The sequence below is a fragment of the Rutilus rutilus genome (genome assembly GCF_951802725.1).
Source record: "Rutilus rutilus genome assembly, chromosome: 1".
Taxonomy (NCBI): Eukaryota; Metazoa; Chordata; class Actinopteri; order Cypriniformes; family Leuciscidae; genus Rutilus; species Rutilus rutilus.
Genome location: NC_140209.1, coordinates 52,324,224 through 52,343,702, shown reverse-complemented (window position 1 = coordinate 52,343,702; position 19,479 = coordinate 52,324,224). Strand labels below are relative to the sequence as shown.

The window sequence follows — 19,479 nt, the reverse complement described above, 5'->3', positions numbered from 1 at the left end:
CTTCCGTGTGCACTTAACCTCATAAAAAAAAACCTTCCCTTTCCCTTTAAAACCTCACTTATCGGGCTTATGCTACTCTGAATAATGCCTGAACTTCGTATTCTGAGCACTTCTTGCGTTGTTTTTGCCTCTTCATGATGACTCGCTTAATTTAGTCCTAATTTGTAAGTCGCTTTGGATAAAAGCGTCTGCTAAATGACTAAATGTAAATGTAAATGTAAATGTAAAGCAATATGAACAGCCAACAGCAGGGGCACTAATACGATCACTTATATGCTACGTGTACAAAAAACAACTGAGGAAGAAGAGTCGGCCTACTAGCCACTGACAGAAAGTTAGTTTTATAAGGCTTACCTAGGCTACTGCACTTTTAAATTTGCTTACATTATATTTGAATAGTTAAGTGGTCTCCAACGTGGTGCCTGTGAGTTGCCCGCTAAACACATTCTATAGCCCCAACTTGCCAATAGCGATCCACTGAAAATCGGGGCTCCAGACTTAGACTAAATGGTATCATTTTGCGACCTTTTCAACTAAACTTTTCAATTTGCACTTTTGCCTCTACAAAATTACCCAACTCTCTTTGATTATACGCTGTCATTTGCGTTGCGTATGAGAAACACCAAATGGCAAACGCTCAGAAAGCGGAACAAAACTTGTTTGATCTGAGCAGCGCAGCGCATTATCAGCTCGGCCCAAAAAACAGCGATCGCGGCCAAAGCAGCTGTGCGGCCTGATCTCGATCACGCGAACATTATTACACAGAGCTGCACGATCCACTGAGAAACATTTCAATTCAGCGCAGAATTCTCTATCTCTATTATAAACGCACAGATGACTATGTGATTTAAGCGTGTTAAAAGCTAGATGAAATGGCGCTGATATTCTCAACATATTGACGCAAAAAACAGGCGAAACATTGTTCCAAGAACGAACCAGTTAGAAGACATTTCACTCCACAACTTATGAATTAACTGTAGTAAAACAAACTTTTTTGGCAGAAATGTGCCTGTATATATTCATATTAAAAATGCTGTTATATTAATATAGTCATGTATAAATGTATTAAATGTAATGCAGTAATGTTTTTGTTTAGAAGTTATGGTAGTTTATTTATTTATTTTTGAATTTATATTTATACTAAATGTTTGGGCTACTGTTTTTGATAACACAGACAATAGGTTTATAGAAAATCAACAAAAAAATCTATAAATATTTTCATAATTTTTCAGGAATTGTTAAAAAAAAAATTTAAAGGCTTGTAAGTCTGAACCAGAATATCAAGATATTTTATTATATCGCATATGATGGTGAAAAGTAAAAAAGCACCACCATGTTATATGTATAATAAATATTTGAGTATCCCTTCTAGATTATTTTATCCCTTGAGGTAGGGGATAAAAAGGTATACCCCTGGTATAGTAACTATATGTTTTATTATTACAAGTTTGTGTAATTTGGGGTTTCTGTAGCCAGTGACATTTCATTATTTGTATTTTATGGTATTGTAAATTTTTTGTTTTTATTTGAAGGCTGAGGCTTCATTAATAAACACAACCCCAATTATCATCATTGTTTTGAGATGTTACTTGCTGTGAATACCTTGTCTGATAGGCTACAGTTTTGTGGCATAGTATCAGGACATCCTGGCTAGTGTCTGTCGCACACGGCTAGAGGCGAATGGCCGGATGATGGGCCTATTTGGGAGAAAGTCCAGGGCTGTGTTTTAGCCCCAGTCCGTCCCTGGATGTCACCAAGTGGATATATATAGATGATAAACAATAGTGCGCCAAGAACTGAACCTTGAGGAACACCCTGTGTAAGCGGAGAAGTGGCAGATCTATACCCTTGTATGGTGATATAGTACTTTATGCCGCTGATGTAAGAAGTGAGCCAGGAAAGAGCAGAACCAGTGATGCCGATTTTAGAAAGCCGAGAGATCAGTATTTCATGGCAGACTGTGTCAAATGCAGCGCTTAGATTGAGAAGCATCAAGATGTTTATTAACCCTGAATACATGGACAAAAGAATGTCATTAACCACCCGAAGAAGAGCAGTTTCAGTGCTATGAGATGGGCGAAATCCTGACTGAAAAGGTTCAAAAAGACCATTAACATCTAAATATGATCGCAATTGCGAAGCCACACTTAAGCAAAACAGTAGGTGTAGGATCAAGCCAGCAGGATGTGGAATTAGACTTCACAATTATATCACTTATGGCAACAGGAGTAGTCAGAGTAAAAGCGGAGAGAGAGATTGTTGAGTGAGCTGAATCAGATAACATCAGATGAACATTTGAGTCACTTGTATGAGGGGTGTCTTTGGTGATGGATTCAGTGATTGACTTCAATTTGTCTGAAAAGAATTGGGAAAAGCTATTCACAAGCACCCCAGAGCCCAAAATAACATGTTGTGGTGGATAAGTGAGTTTGTAGTAGACTCTACAACACAATAGTAGAGGAGAAATATGAGGATCTTGCATCGTTGAGGGCTGTACGGTAGTTGAGCAAATGTTCTTTAAAAGCCAGAGAGTGCACAATGAGTCAGTTTTCCTGTGTAGTCTTTCTAAGCGGCGACCCTCAGTTTTCATGGTTCGTAGTTCAGGAGTGAACCAGGGTGAGGCACGAGTAGATGGAACCAGTCTAGTTTTAACAGGAGCATGCCTCTCAAGTATTTGAGAAAAAGCATTATTGTAAATACAGCAGATTTCTGACGCAAAGTTAGATAGTAAACATTCTGACAAGGTTGAAGCCCTTATTGTAACAGAGAAAGAAGATGGATTCACAAAATTGATTTTACAATAGGTGAGCATTTTCTTCAGTGGTAATATAGATATTGAAGTTCATGAGTTTGTGATCTGAGAAAGCAAAATTAGAGCCACTAACAAGAATATTATATAAGCCAGATGTACATCCAGATCCAGTGTATGACCCCTGGAGTGAGTAGCAAAAGTTACATGTTGTTGTAAGTAAAAACAATACAGCATTCAAACCAGCAGCAACAGATGGATAGCCAGGGCAAAAAAAAGAAAAAGAAAAAAGTGTGTTTAACTGCTGTTACGTTTATATCACAAAGGCAAAACTATTGTCCCACATACAGTATAATGTCACATCAGATATTTCTATATATACATGTTCATATAAACCAGACTTGCAATTAAAATTGTAAAAAAAAAAAAAAAAAATTGCAGTTAAAAAAGTTGGGTAACTGTTTGAGGTGTGGCACTTTCTACATGGCCGATTGCCTTACTGCTTCTGGCAATTCATTCAGCATCTAACACACACTTGTTCACAGTAGTTTATGTCTGTTGAGGGCGTTTTCAGGCTGTAGGTCAAATCTCAGCAGGGTTAGGGTTGTTTAGCTCTCTCACTAAAGTTTCACACTGTTTCTGAAGAGTAGATGAAAACCAGATCACAGTATAAATAACGGTGTAGTAGATGATGTTACTTCAGCTGGAGCTAATACAGTTCAAAAGTTTGGGGTCACTAATAATTTTTAAAAGAAATTCATACTTTTATTCAGCAAGGATGCATTAAAATGATCAAAAGTGACAGTAAAGATATTTATATTGTTGTTTGAACTTCAATCAAAGAATCCTGAAAAAATATGTCATGGTTTCCATAAAAAAATATTAACCATTTTCAACATTGATTATTATCAGAAATGTTTCTTGAGCATCAAATCATCATATTAGAGTGATTTCTGAAATGACACTGTTGTAAAGTGACACTGAAGACTGGAGTAATGGTGCTAAATAATTTACATTTTAAAATATATTACAATAGAAAACAGTATTATTTCTTCTTACAAAAACCTTACAAAATCGTACAGACCCCAAACCTTTAAAAGGTATACACAGCTACTTTTGATTGCCAGGATATCGGTGTAGTTAACATTTACCAGCAGTGCGTAACCGAGTGGCCAATCAGGTGTATTCTTTAGCCACACCAGCCTGCTGAAGCCCCACCCACCTGCTAGCTTTTGTAGCCTTTGAAAGAGGTTGTTTGAGATTTGACATGCCCTTCATTGGTATCAGTAAAATTTGAAAGCTGCTTTTTGATCATAGAGGATGTTTTCTTGTCTCTCTGCAGACCAGTGTGTGTGACTTTGGTGTTCAGCAGTAAAGGGCAGCGGTATCTGAGAGTGGGTCTCGCTGTGCCTCTCTTCGGCTCTTTGGCATGCCTGCGCAGGATGGTGGCGGATGAGGGCAAGATCTCTCCTGATCAGGTGACAGGTGCACACACAGCATCACGCAGACAGACCTCATGCCTGCAAACAATATATTACCTGACCAAACCACCTTCCCTCCCCCACTGCTACAGTGATTGTCAGATGGTAATACTATATACCATGATACTGAAACTGATGATTATATACATACAGTAATATGGTATTTGCATGGTACTCCAATACCAGTACTAAGAATACAATGGTACTTGTTTGTGATTTTGTTACAACTATGCTTTATAAGATGATTATTTTATTGTTTTACTCATTAAATTTGTTATTATTTTAATGTCTAAAATGCAACAACTTATTGGGTATTAATAAATGTGATTTATTTAAATAATAAAATTAAACAATGTGCTTCAATTCTGAATATTTAGTTGTATCTTTATCTAATGATAATATCCTGCAACAATTGAGTAATTTTATTCAGTTTTAATTGTTTAATTCTCTGTTGTACTAGGTAATATTGACAGAGATCTACACAACAGGTTTCAAGCGCTCGTTCTTTGATGACAATGACTTGACCAGCATCGCAGAGAGTGACATCATCTATGCCTTCCAAGCCCCGCCCCTTTACATCAGGGGAGGATCTGCACGAATCTCAGGTAAATATTACCTTTTAGGATGCTTTTGAGGATTATATATATATAAACTCTAAATATAAGAGTTGTTTTCTGACTGAAATTATACTTGTGTATATTGATATTTAGATTTAAATTGGATTAAATTGCTGTATAAGTTCCGCTGTGATTTTGTTTTTGGTCCAGTATTTGGAAAATAATAAATTAATAAAATAAAATCTGAAGCTTAGAAACCTTTACGGATCTTCTGTTTCGAATCAGTGGTTCGGAGCAAATATAAAACTGCCAAAGTCACGTGACTTCAATAAACGAGACTTTGTTACATCATAACTGTTTTGAAATGTTTCAAAATGTCAATGGTTCACCGCTGGGGGGCCAACGAATCATGCGGATTCACTAAGAAACCAAGTGCCCATGATCTTTACCTGATCTCTGGTCAGTTTAATACATTTGTAGATGTTTAATGAGATGTATAATTAAAAGTAATAATAGTAGTTCATAGTCTCTTATTGGCTGAGCCATCCATTGAACAAACAAAACAAGTCCTGAAAATTTATAAAAGAACACATACTAAACACATATTATACTGTACAGACCCGTGATATTTAATCTTATTAGATTATTAGTTAATTGCATTTGATAAATGTTAATTTAAATAAAGCATTTGCAATGGGTTTGTAAAAGCTGTTTTTATGCATGTTTGGCCTGAGTTTTTGTAGCAGTTACACTATTCTGACCAGCAAGGGGTCACCAGCATGTGGCGTTTCGAACTAGTGATGGCCGGTTCGTGAACGAATCGTTCTTTTGAACCGGTTCTTTTTAGTGAACTGGTCGAACCAGTACACTAAATCGGACTGAATCGTTCGAAACAGTTCGCGTCTTGCGTCAGCGCTGATCCACAAGTTAAGTTACTCACTTTCGGACATGAGTCCTGACAGTCCCTTCGACTCAAAATAAACCAGCAATATCCCGGAGTAGGCATATATGTTACTCCAGTAAATCCAACAGTTCACTGAACTGAGATATGTTGTGCTGAGAGAAGTGATGAGCACGAGCAGATACTGAGCATGCGCGCACTACCGAACGTACAGGTACAGCGGTTCTCGGATCACCAGTACAGAACTGTGAACTGTTTCTTTCGGACGCGTTCGATACGGAGAACCGATGAGCTGATGAGCTGAGCATGCGTGCAATTTTTTCAGAGGGACGAAATGCATGTTTCTTAAGTATTTTATTGAACATCAATAAGTGTAACAAAATAAAACATGTTAGAAACATGTTTATCACATAGGCTACTGCCTTTTCACTGTATTATTTTAAAGATTGGAAACAATGAATGGATTATAAAACTAAACATTTATTATTATACTAAAACATTATTTTCAGGAACAGATAATTTAATTTCTAAGTAAGGTGATATACGTTTTTGACGTAGCCTAAAGGTTTTCCAAGGTTTTAAAGGGTGCAAATGTTTATAATGTGTTAATCAAAACATAACGTATTAAACATACTGGAGACATGCATCGAGTTTTTAGTTTTGTCGACTGATTTAGCCTAGTAAGGTTTCAGTAGTTTTCAGCTCACACACAGGCATGCTACGGTTCTCGAGTCAAGAACTGGTTGTTGCAGCACAGAACCGAGAACTGTTTCTTTCGGACACGTTCGATACGGAGAACCGATGAGCTGGAGAGACTGCGCATGCGTGATTGCACCGTCTCTGAACCGAACTTTCTTTTGGCCAACTGATGCTGTGTTTATATACTGTCTGTGCTGTGCTGTTACATGAGCACGGGTGAACCAATGACTTGAATGAGGGGCCGAATTCGGCGAAATGTAAGTTTATTTAATTGCAAATAAAATAAAAATGATGAAGACCAGTTTATTCACTTTAAGACATGTAAAACATCCGCGTTTGCGCATTGCCTTAGGCCTACTACAGGGTTCATTTTCAAAACGTAAATGTAAGAAACCTATCCAAGATGATTATGACGATGAGTACTGAAGTTATGATTACAAATGCCTTTATTTGAATGTATATTTATACGCCGGGATGATAGAATTGACGTCATTACGTGATGACGTAAAAGAACTGGTGAACCGTTTTTTTGAACCGGTTCATTGAAACGAACTGTCCGAAAGAACCGGTTCGCGGAAAAGAACCGGACTTCCCATCACTACTTCGAACGCTCGTAACAGTGAATCATTTTGCAAAGCAATTGGTTCAATTGATTTGAAGCTTTGAAAAGCTTAGTTTCTCCCATCACTACCTACAATGCGCTGGTTCCTTCACTAGAATCCAAAAGTAACTCACTCCTGCTAAACATTTACTCTTTGAATGCTTGCTCCTGGGAACAATCCAAGTCGATTCCATTATGACTAAAAGTTTGCTAAGAAGTATTTCCTACTAAAGCAAGGCAGTATTTGACTCTGGTAAGCGCATCTATAGCAGACTGGTGGGAGTGGCTTTGGACAGCAACATGTCCAGTGCATTATGGGTGTTGAAGTTTTCCCACCTATTTGGCAAAAGGGAAGACAACAGACATTTTTTCTGCTTTCTGTAGTGAGATAGCACTGATGTAAAAAATTTTTTTTTTTTTTTTTTTACGCCTTTCTACTGTATAGGCAGCCAAGTTTTATTTGAAAATGCATTTTTCCAGCAGTCGAAGTACCCCTTTAATTCTGAATGAAGCACAACAACCCTGAAGTCTACAATACAGGCAGCACTACAGCTCTGAAAACACACTCCTTATATAAATCAAAACTTCAACAGGGCATATCAAATATACAGTAAATGCATTTGTGAAACCAGGTTCTGTCTCGTTAGGTTCTCTTTAGGTAATTCATCTGTTGGGTTCAGGTGGTTTGCTGTGTGATCTGTGGAGAGCAGAGGTGTTTAATTAACAATCTCACAGTGTTACCCTTGAGTGATAACCTCAAATGCACTCAGTAAGGTTTGTAGAATGAGAAGAAAGAAGAGCAATTGCACCCACTTAAAGTCAGCACAGGTCATTCCAAGACCTTCCCATTCTTCATTTTGAAACCCTGAGATGAAATGACCTTGAGACAGAATGCTGGGTAATACAGTCATCCTGATGTTTAGCCATAGAAACATCCCTTCTTGATTAAAAAGCCAGCCAGGCCTCCATCTGTCCATGATGGCACATGTGACCTTCCTGTTGTAAAGTGTAATGTGTTCATAAAGTGTAATGGTCTTGCTGATCGACATTGTCAAGTTGATTTCCCATAGATCGCAAAGCTGAGTCATAGGCCAGAATAAATGCAAATCAAAGTGAATTGTTGAAAGGGTCTTGGTCAGAAAGTATTTTAGTAGAAAATATTTCTGATTATTATCAATGTTGAAAACAGTTGACAAAAACAATAAAGTTGAAAACACACAAAGCTGCTTCATATTTTTGTGGAAATCCGTGATATCATTTTTGATAAATAAAGTTGATGAATATAACGTTCAAAAGAACAGCATTTATTTGAAATAGAAATATTTTGTAAAATTATAAATGCCTTTACTGTCACTTTTGATCAAGTTAATGCATCCTTGCTGCACAAATCTGTTCATTTCTATTTTTAAAAAATCAGACCCCAAACATTTGAATTGCAGTGTATAGTGTATCACGGTACTGATACTGATTCTTGTGTTCTGTTTGCTAGATTTAATTTAAATTATTAAAGCTGTAAAGTGTTAAAGTGCTAAATTAATAAAGTTAGACCGTCTCGATTGAATGTGCTGAGAGAAGTTATTTCTCCTGAAAAGTACCATGATTCTTTTTGCACATCCAGACCAGCGACTTTACCAATAGCATGAGTTTGAGGTGGAACTATCTGTTTGTCCAATGAAGGGCGTCTTAAAAAACATTTTAAAATTCCAGTTCTGTTTGGTGATGTTCAAGGCGCAGAAATAACACACTTCTGCTTTTAACAATGTCACCTTTGAATGTCTGTTTTGTCCTTGATCAATTTAACTGGGTGACTTCTGGAAAATATCTAATATACTAGTCTCTGTCTTTTTTATTAGTTTGTTCTGGGTACTTAATTTCATGTTTCTTAATGGCTGCTGCCCGGTCGTACTTTATTAGGAAGAAAACGTCTGAAAGCTTGATGTATGTTTAGTGTGTGTATGTGTATGTGTGTGGGTCAAGTCATACACCCCTCTGTGTTCAGTCTGCTGTCTGCTGTGCTCTATTTGCATGTCTCCATCTGTCACTCTCTTCCTCTCTCTATCTGTGCGTGTCACCTTGTTTTGTAGCACAATAAAGTTTGACATCATTCGGCTAGATGGAGCCACAGACAGTAAATCTGCCCGCAGATCAGTGTTAGGAGGTGACCTCTACCTCTCCTTGGCTCCCCCTCTCATCGCAGGGTTCCACCACAGTCTTCCGTCCTCTCTGTACACCTCGTCTGGGCTGGCGGGTCACAGACTGGCTGCGTCCGGAGCGCTGTCCTCGGAGTTCCTGAACCAGGCCGATGGGATGGTGAAGATCTTGCTGTTGGTGTGTAATGCAGCCGGAGCAGGACAGCAGGCAGTGAGGTAACTTTTTTTAAGGTTGCAGATCTGGACTTGTAACCAATCGGTTGTAGGTTTGAACCACATATAAAAGTCTTTGCAGTTATAACGTTCAATATTCATCAGTTCGGCCCACCCTGTGTGAACTTGTTAAAGCTTACACATTTTTTTAGACATATTTTTTGTCTTTTGAAGAAAAAATCCTTTGAAACGTTGATGTTTTTTCAATATTCTTTGATGAATAGGCTATTACAAATAACAGGATTTATTCAAATAGAAATCTTTTGTAACAATGTAAAATCCTTTAATATCACTTTTGAGCAATTTAATGCGTCCTCACTGAATACTGAACAAGTTTTCATTTCAAAATGCCCCCCCCCCCCCCAAAAAAAAACCCCCAAAAAACTTACTGACCTCAAACTTTTGAATAGTACTGTATATTAAGTTATATTAAAATAGTTTACCACTATAATAAACCAATTATTTTTTCATGATGCACATTTTTAATGTTGATAAAAATTCATTAACTAACATTTTCTCCAGTAATTTTGTTGACTATATTAACACTATGCTGGTATATAGAGGTTAGCCAATCATACAAAAATGAATCTTAAAGATATGTTTAATTCCAAGGGTCACACAGGGTGGAAAAAGTCTGAACTAGCACATTAAGTGAACTTCAGAGGACGAAAACATGCTACAAGTGTAAAATAGGGCCACTTTTATGCCATAAAGCTGGCTTGGATAAATATCAATTGTGACAACTTTTACCTCACCCTTTCTCTTTTGCTCTAAAAGCTTCTCAAAGATTTTTTGACATGTGTCACATCAGAGAGACCTTTCAGACACACTTTTGACAGAGACAGTCGCTCAGAGATCAGTACTCTCTTAGGTGTGAATGCCTCCAGAAATCTAATTTTGTTCCATGGCCTTTTGTGATGTGAGTTTCTCCCTCACTTTAATGGAAGTGATAGAGAGATAGCTTAGAACAGATAGTTGTCTCTTACTGATGAGTAGATGTCCAGCAGTGATATTTTGATTGATTTTTTTCCCCTCCAGATTCTGATACAAGTGATAATTCCTATCGTTGTAAAGTTAGAGTCTAGAAAGGGCTATATTTCACCTACAAATGTTGTCATGGGTTCATTAACCAGGAATGTTTAAATGTAGAAACGTCCACAACAGGCAGATGCCATAAGGGGTATCTGCTGAGGTTTCCCATTTAACCCATTATTTCACTTTGTGAACAGTGTTTTTGTTGTTAACCATAACTTAAACTACTGTATTATCCATTGTTTTCATTAATAGTGTAAGCCCGCGCTCAGTCGGCCCAATGTAGGCATCCGACCAGCGGGGAAGGTCTATGCGTGTTACTGTCTTTCCGCGTGGCAAAGTATTTTTGATTAAATTAAATACATTTTATCATATGTATTTTCTCGTTATTTCATCTGACTCCATAAATGAAAAGGTTTGAATGATATCTGTGTATCATTAAATGTGAGCGAATGTTTGACTATTCCTTTCATCTCTTTACTGCAAATAATGAGTCCGTTAGAATAAAATCTAATGTTTACCATTTATTATGTCAGGTAAATGTATCATGCCAATTATATGATTCAGAAATAATCAATACAAAACATCAAATGCTCTGGAATAAAGAGGAGAGATGCGAACCCGACATTAGGAAATACATGATGCTGAGAGTCCCGGCGGCTCTCATTCACGGGCTGATCTGAGGTACAGAATCGCGCTGATCCTCTAGTTGCATTTCATTAAATAGTAACTTCTTTCACATGGAAACATCTGCTAACAATGGGAATTTACATTTAGAGTTGACACCTTTTGGGAGTAGGAGACCATTTGTCTAGAGACCACCTTCCTTTGTGTGCCAGTTATCCCTAAACTCTTAAAAACCTTATTACCTTTTGTTTTACTTATTTGGGAATGAGACCTTTGTACCAGTCGCACTGAGACATTTCAAACGATACCAAACATGTGTAATACTGTATAATAATTATTTACATTATAGATTCTTGGGTGAATTTTGGTGATCTCAGCTTGAGAGACAGGGAGTCGGGGAAAAGGGGAAGAGGGGAGGTGAGACTTTGGCCGTTTCTCAATATGCGAACTTGTCTGTACTTGTGTTCTTGTGGACTTGTGAAACGTCATCAGTCGCTGCCCAAGTACTGTTCCAATTTAAAGTTCACGTCTAGCCAAGTCCAGTTCAAATCCCCGGATGTGTTCTTGATCCGCCCCTTTTACCGAGGATGCATCGAGAGGTGACTTGTGCGGACTTGAGACAACCAGGTATCCCAGAATGCATCTCACACCAACCAGCAAGCGTCAATAGCAGAGGAGAAACCCCGCGTAATTTAAAAATACTGCTGTTATTGTGTTACGAAATGTAGTTTTAAGAGTATTTCAGGCGAGAATGTAGTTGTTTAAAGCTCAAATTTTTGGTTTATTTATAAAGATAGCGCCTATTTGAAAATTTGATCTGACGTTTTCGGAGTTGTGAGATCCAGGTAATCGGCCGCTCGGCACTCGTACCCCGCCAAGGACAGCCTTTCCTCGGCTAGTGCTGCTGACGTTTGCCGCTGGCTCGAATGTCTCTAGTCTAGTGGTTTAACATGAGATATAAATTGTCTTGTGTATGTCTAACGGGCGATTTATTTATTCATTTTATTTGTCTCATTAATCTATCATTTGTTCCCTGGCAAAACGTTTTGGCTGAGGGCAAAGTGAAGTTTCATAGCTTTATATATTTAGTCTATTTAACTTTAACGTTGTAGCCTAGAGAGCTGACTTATGTTTGACTGAATCGTTTGCTAGCTTCTTATACCTTTTAGGCTACTTATACTTTTATAATGGCTATTATTGATCATTAAAACTGACATTTAACAAAAAAGGTTATGTCATTTTATTTTATATATATAAAACATATCAAATATTTTATTATACATGTTGTCTACATTCTCTTCACTGTATGTATGTATATATAATAAAATAAAATGACACAACCCTGTCTCTTTTTGCTAAATGTCAGTTTTAATGATCAATATTATAATGTTTTTATGTATCATATTTTTAAAATGAAAACAAAAAGAGTCAGGGTTGTGTTTTATATTTCGTGTTGTTATACATATATGCAGTGAAGATAATCAATTGCGTTGCCTGAGCCACATTTGTGTGGCCATTAATATGTTTAAGATTTTTTTTAATGAAAATGAAAAGAGGCAGAGGGGTGGTTATAACATATTTTGTTTTATTGTAGCCTAAATATATGTAAAGAGATAACCGGAGTAGCCAGAGCGAGTTGAGTGACGCTATCAAGTACGCCGCTGTTCCATTTGCAGAATTATCGGACTTGCGTCCTCCCGTCCTAGGGAGTTCGTTCTCCTGAGTCGAACTTGTCAAGTCCGAACTACCAAGGACTCAAGTCCAAAGTTTGCGTACTTGGTATTGAGAAACGGCCTTTGTGTCTCAAATGGTGATGCTAACTTCACAAGAGTGAGTTCAAATGTTAATTTCCTTTGTTCTCTCAGAGGGGTGGTGGTTCCTCAACCACTTCTTCCAGTTTCTCCAGCTTACATTAGCAATAAAGCTGAAATAATATGAAATATAAATATTAGATGGAAAACCCCCAAAAACCTAGACAACCTAAAAAAAAAATTAGAAAATAGAAATGTTGCCTTGGCAATTAACTAAAAAAATATATAAAAAGTTTAGTACTAAAATTACTAAAATAAATGTAAATAATACTAAAAAACAATGTGAAGCATTAAGATTATTAAGATAAACTATTTCTAATTAATGGCATTTACATTTGGACACTTGCAAAGACAGAAGGCACTGTAGAGTTTGCTTTAGGTTCCCTATTGAGTTTTCTACCCAAAAGGACTTTGCTGTTCATCACAGTAGCAGGTACATTGCAGGAGAACGTTCTTTTGATGTTCAGAGTGTGCAACTTCAAACATAGTGGAAAAGTTAAAAAAGTCAGCAACGAGTTTCTCATTTGTGTCCACACTTATTTAGTGTGTGGCTAGTTGCAGGTTGTAGGCTTATAATAGTGATTTCAGCAAGTTTTTGCTTTGAAGTCAAAGTGAAATTAAAAATGTACCCTATTAAATTGTCCCAAATACATTTCCTTATTGTGCATGATTATTTCTTTGTTATCTTTGTTTAATATGTAATAACTTTCTCCCCTCTTTCCTTTCCAGCTGACTTCACATAGGCCAAATAAATAATGTTCGACAAGAGCAAAATAGCAATTGAGTCATTGGTTTAGGCTATTAAAATCTTGCCAATAGGTAATGCAGTAATTTAATAATAGATACCATTAATGCGATAATAGCAAATAGATTTAAAAAGACCATTGCAATATGTCAAGATGCTCTCAAGGGTGAACTTGACCTCCCCAAAATTGTCATCACCACATTATTGAGGTAAAATGCTGTTTTAGGATATTTATTTAGTGTCTGCAGCATCAAGCATTAGTTAGTTTGCTTGACGGACAGACAGACCCTTTATTGCTTTGTAATTTGGTGAAAATCTCACCATGTTGTTGCCCCGGGGCGAACTGTGACGTTACGAGCATCAAAGCATGTTTGTTCAGATCTCAGTTCTCTCTCTCTCTGCCTCCTGTCAGGGAAAACTCCACAGTTGTTTTTGGCTGAGGCGAAACCCAACACAATTACGTGTTTATCACATTCTGAAAACTCGCTTTCCCTCAGCTCTCTTGTGTTTGTTTTGTCTCCTTCGGTCCTGTGGCAGAAATCTGGCTGGAAATTTAATCACTAGCCTCCTGCTGCAAAAAACTAAACTAAAAAGGGTGGGGTGGATTTCAAGGACACTGGAACATAGTTTCCAAAATTAAACTGTAATTTATCTGACAAACATGCTCCTGAAAATGTGACAATGTTTACATAGTCACTACCTGAAATCACGTGAGATTTATAAGACATTTGCAGTAGTACATATTTAATCTTTTAAATATGGGCCCCTTAGTGGATAGAGAGATTGTACAAGACCCATGTTACATTGTTCTATATAATTAATTGGTACAGTTTAGGCCTTGCCTATAAGAATACGAGTTCAGTAACATGTATCTGGGTACTTCATGACGCTAACGTTGCATAATTTAACGTAATTTAACATTTTAATGTGGGATGTCAATGAAACATTTAGCTGAACTTTAGCTTGTTAATATTAGCTTATATTTATATTAGCTTGTATATTTTTTGGTAGGCAGTAATGGAAATGTTCAATAGCTTTTTGTTGCAAAAATGTTAAGATATACTGTATGTGTATAGAAATTGACTGTCAAAAATAAACCTATGCGAAACCTAAAGATTCACTGAAGTAAAAAAGTGTGACAACTAGCCCCGTTCTCCCAGCACCATACGCATGTATTTGATCAGTGTATCTTAAACAAGCAACAATGAAATGAGTGAATTAGCTAAAACAGAAACATTCATACTTTTTAGAGATGATGAATGTGTTACTAAGTTAACTTTTACAAAGTAATTGCATCTATTTGAGTTTAAACTCACTAACAGTATAAACACATTAATCTCATGTCTGTTTATCTGCAGATTTGGCCCTCCATTTCTGATGAGAGAGGACAGATCAGTGTCGTGGGACCAGCTACAGCAGAGCATCCTCAGTAAACTCTACTATCTAATGATCAACGGATCACAGGCACATGTGAGAAGAACTTTAAGACTACCATACTTCATCGAGGTTTTCATTCAGTATACTAATTTAACTAATGGAGTATAAGAGTTTAACTCTAGATAAATTATGGATGCAAGAAAATACAAAATATGTGCAAACTTTAAACAGCCAGTCCCAAAAAAGACAATCACAATTCAAGATCTTTAGGTTTCAGAGAATCAGTAGTTTGTTGGCGGCTGATGACGGAGTAAAGTCTCTCACAAGATTCCATCACTTCCTCTAAGACATCTTCCTGTCACTTTCTTGTGATCGTCCCTATTGCTCTTCAGCAGTTGTTTGGTGCCCCCTGCTGGGTGCTTTCAGACACACCAGCCAGAATAAAACAGTCTCAGTCCACATCCAGGGCCTTTTAATAGGTGTCTACGGACCCCTGGTGGTCAGTGAAGGTACTACAGGGGATCTGCGATTTATACACACACTCCTGTGCAAATGTTTGGGGTTAGTAAGATTTATTTGGGGGGGGGGGGAATTAATTATTTTATTCACAAAGGATGACAATAGCTGACCTGAAATGCTGTTCTTCTGGACTTTCTATTCTATTTTAAATAGAAAAGAATGTATCATGGTTTTCACAAAAATATTAAAAGGTTAGTTCACTCAAAAATGAAAATTGTCCCAATTACTATCCAATGACTATCTTCTTTCAGACAAACACAATTTGAGTTATATTAAAAAATATCCTGGCTCTTCCAAACTTTATAATGGGAGGGAACATGCCATCATATGCCAGAACTCGACTCTCTTGTTAAAGTGTGGACGGTTGTTACCGGAAGATAGTGATTACAGTTTATAAAGTTCAAAATATGGATATTTTTCTTACAAAACACTTCAGAAGGCCTTTTTTAACCTCTGGAGTCATGTGGATTACTTTTATGATGGATGGATGAGCTCTTTGGAGCCTTACCATTCAGGCACCATTCACTCCCATTATAAAGCTTGGAAGAGCCAGGACATGTTTTAATATAACTCCAACTGTGTTTGGCTGAAAGAAGAAAGTCATATACACCTAGGATGGCTCGAGGGTGAGTAAATTATGGGATAATTGTAATTTTTGGGTGAACTAACCCTTTAAGCAGCACAACTGCTTTCAACATTGATATAATAAGAAATGCTTCTTGAGCAGCAAATCAGCATATTAGAATGATTTCTGAAGAATCATGTGAAACTGAAGACTGGAGTAATGGCTAAATATACTGTACGTATATATATATGTAGCCATCTGCAGTCACTTCTCTGGCTTGATGTTTATAGCTGCATATTTTACAATATCACAATGCCCATATTGAAGCATTAGTGTACTGTAGTTGCACCTTCATGACAATGGCAGAAATCGATATTGTCTCCAAATCTTTTTCATTAGAATTTCAGGGTGCTGTTCAAGATTCGTGTTGTTGGAGGATCTGCATCTTATAGCTACTTAAATCCTCAAGACGGACGGCCGCTTTATCACCCTGCAGTGGACAGGTAATATTGCGTGTGTGTGTGTGCTCAAATACATGGATCAGAACAGAATGTAAGCGAATTTCATCTTTTTGAGTTGCCAATAACAGCAATTCAGTTCAGAGGACGTTTTGAAACAGTTTTCCAGGTTCTGACATAAGCATTTAATTTTTTTATCACGCTTAATATATCAAATTAAACAAACATTCAGTTCAGCTTTATTTATTATTCATTATTAGCACCATTTCATAATGCATAGTACTGTACAGTATTTACAGATATAGTCATATTGAGTTTATAAAATATATATATATATATATATCTTAAACATCAAAGAAAACCTCTGAGCTGCTGCTAATATTTTTTCACACTCATAACATGTATATACAGACCTTAAGGAGTTTGTTAAATCACACTGGGTTAAATTATGACATCAGCCCTCGAAACCATAAAATACTGTCAGCTATGTTTTTAAAGATGACACTAATCTCATAATCATCTTAAGGTCGTCTTACACATATTCCTGCTGAAATTCTCTTGATGATCAGTAACGGTTCCTGACCGCAAATTTAGGTAGGGCAGTTTCTGGGTCTTGGCTCTTGTTTATGATACCCATTTTGTAAGATTTATATTCTAAATGATAAACACATGCATACACACTTTTTGCAGAGGTTGCGTTATTCAACCAGAGGGTGGCGCTTTAATATTGATGGTCAGACTTTAGTACACGTGACAAATATATAATGCTATCTTAGAATTGCCTTAATGTAGTACTTATTGCCTCTGTTTTTTATTTTATTTTTTATTACAAGATTATGGAGGAATTCCAGGGAGGAAAATAATGTCATGACTATTCTCAGAACAAACATAAAACAAACATAACAGAACGATATAAAGACTATTCACTTGAGCATATTTAAACTAAAGGATTTATACTTTTATTAATTTGATACGATGCTCCACATAGGAAGAAGATGCCAACTAGTTACTGACCTGATATACATGATATACATTGCTGAAGTGGATTCATATCGTTTTGGTCTGGATCAAGGTTTCCGTTACGTAAGCATGAAATAAAGCGGGTTAGTCTGAAATCTGCCCCAATGGTTCTCAATTAGAGCACACTGCAGTTCCATATATTTACTTTTGAAAAATTGTGGGACGCTGTACTGTGACACACTTACAGCTTATCATTGACTCAGTTTATATAGGGATCTATGTTTTGGACCTATGTTAATATTTTAGTAGGGCTCTGCCCCACCTGCCCTTACAGAGTGACGAGCCACGGCAGTTGATGATTCTCTTGTTCATATTCTATAATAATAATACGTTTATTTTGTATAGTGCCTTTCTACAAACTCAAAGTCGCTTTACAACAGAAGTCCAATAAACATGACAGCAGGCATAAAGACAAGCATGAATGTACACTGAATGTAGAGAAATATAACATACACATGGTTATGTTATGAGAAACATAACATACATAACACGAACCAGATCATTAGACTAGGGATCAGAGAAACATAAGGTCAAATGATTTGTTTTAAGGTGGGCTTTGAACTCTTATAATGATGTGAGGTTGCGAATATGTTGGGGAATAGAATTGCAGATTATGGGGGCAGCGATGCAGAAACCCCCTGCCCCAAACAATGCTAGTTTGTGGTGCGGGACCAGCAATAGACCAGATTCAGAGGACCTAAGACTGCGGGCAGGTCCAAGTTTAAAGGGATGGTTCGGAGTAATTTCAACCTAGGGTCCTTTGCACCATGACCTCGAGCCAAACACCCCCCTAGAAGCCTTTTTTCCCTTGGTCGAACTTTATTAAAGCTTATTTAGAGATATCAGCCGAATGGCTTAGTGCAGGCGCTAATGGATCCAAGGTTGTATCTCGTAAATTACCCCAGTAATAATGCCTGGAATGGTACCAAACTTCTACAGTAGTACAAATGGGTCCTGTACTCATAAAACGAGGCATTGGAAAGTTTGTAAGTACTTCAGGAGTTTATTTAAATAACACTTGCCTGATGGCTTATGTTACCGCTAACCCGGACGTCGAGGTCAATTCCGTGATTTAGGAAAAGCCCGTAAAAGTCCTGGCAGAAAGCGATGCATTTTTTATTATTTTTTCCGAAGTGTTGATAACTTAGTGTTAACTAATAATTGTTGCAAACTGGTACTACCAACAAAATATTAGTGCATTTCTGGAACTGGGCGTCGTTACACTACATCCCTATTTGCTTTCATAGCAAAGATGATATATGTGAGGACCCTGGCAGCGGCGTTCTGGGTATATTGGAACTTATTTAGTGTTGTAGTGGGAGAATTACAGTAGTCTAGGTGGGAAGTAATTAAAGCATGAACTTGAGTCTCAGCATCGTTGATATTTAAGAAGGGACATAAACTAGCAATATTCTGGAGATGGAAGAAGGCAGATTTGGTAAGTGACAAGATATGAGTAGAGAAAGAGAGGGAAGAATCAAAAAGTATACCCAGGTTTTTACCAGTGGTGGAAGGTCAAACTAGAAAACCCAGCAATATTAATATTGTCAACACAGAGACGGGATGTAAATTGAGGTGGACTAACCAGAAGTATATTTGTTTATCAGTGTTTAGTTTGAGAAAATTACTGGTCATCCATGCATTTATTTCATCAATACAAGCCGAAATGGAGTTGGTGAGGAAAAGAGCAGTGTATTAGGAATGAATGTAGAGCTGGGTGTCATCTGCATAGCAATGAAAGTTAAAGCCATGATGACGGATAATGTGACCTAAGGGAAAAATGTAGATGATGAAGAGTAAAGGCCCAAGAACAAAACCCTGTGGAACACCATGTGAGACAGGGCAGTAGTGGACTTAAGGCCGCCACATACTACAAGATATTCATGGAAATTTTGGACTAAATTCTCCCCTTCCGACAATCCTAGGTAAAGTCCTGATTATCTTGATGGTTCTACAGATCATCTTATCAGATTT

The 19,479-nt window shown here is 37.2% G+C and overlaps 1 protein-coding gene across 1 annotated transcript in view; it reads left to right on the top strand.

Moving 5' to 3' along the window:
* Window positions 1-19,479, top strand: part of usp43b (ubiquitin specific peptidase 43b) — an 87,495-nt gene that overhangs the window by 47,800 nt on the left and 20,216 nt on the right. The window contains exons 5-9 of the mRNA XM_084421003.1: window positions 4,092-4,227; window positions 4,691-4,835; window positions 9,186-9,354; window positions 14,925-15,036; window positions 16,427-16,530. Of these exons, the coding sequence (XP_084277129.1) occupies window positions 4,092-4,227; window positions 4,691-4,835; window positions 9,186-9,354; window positions 14,925-15,036; window positions 16,427-16,530 (666 nt within the window). The remainder of the gene's footprint in view (window positions 1-4,091; window positions 4,228-4,690; window positions 4,836-9,185; window positions 9,355-14,924; window positions 15,037-16,426; window positions 16,531-19,479) is intronic.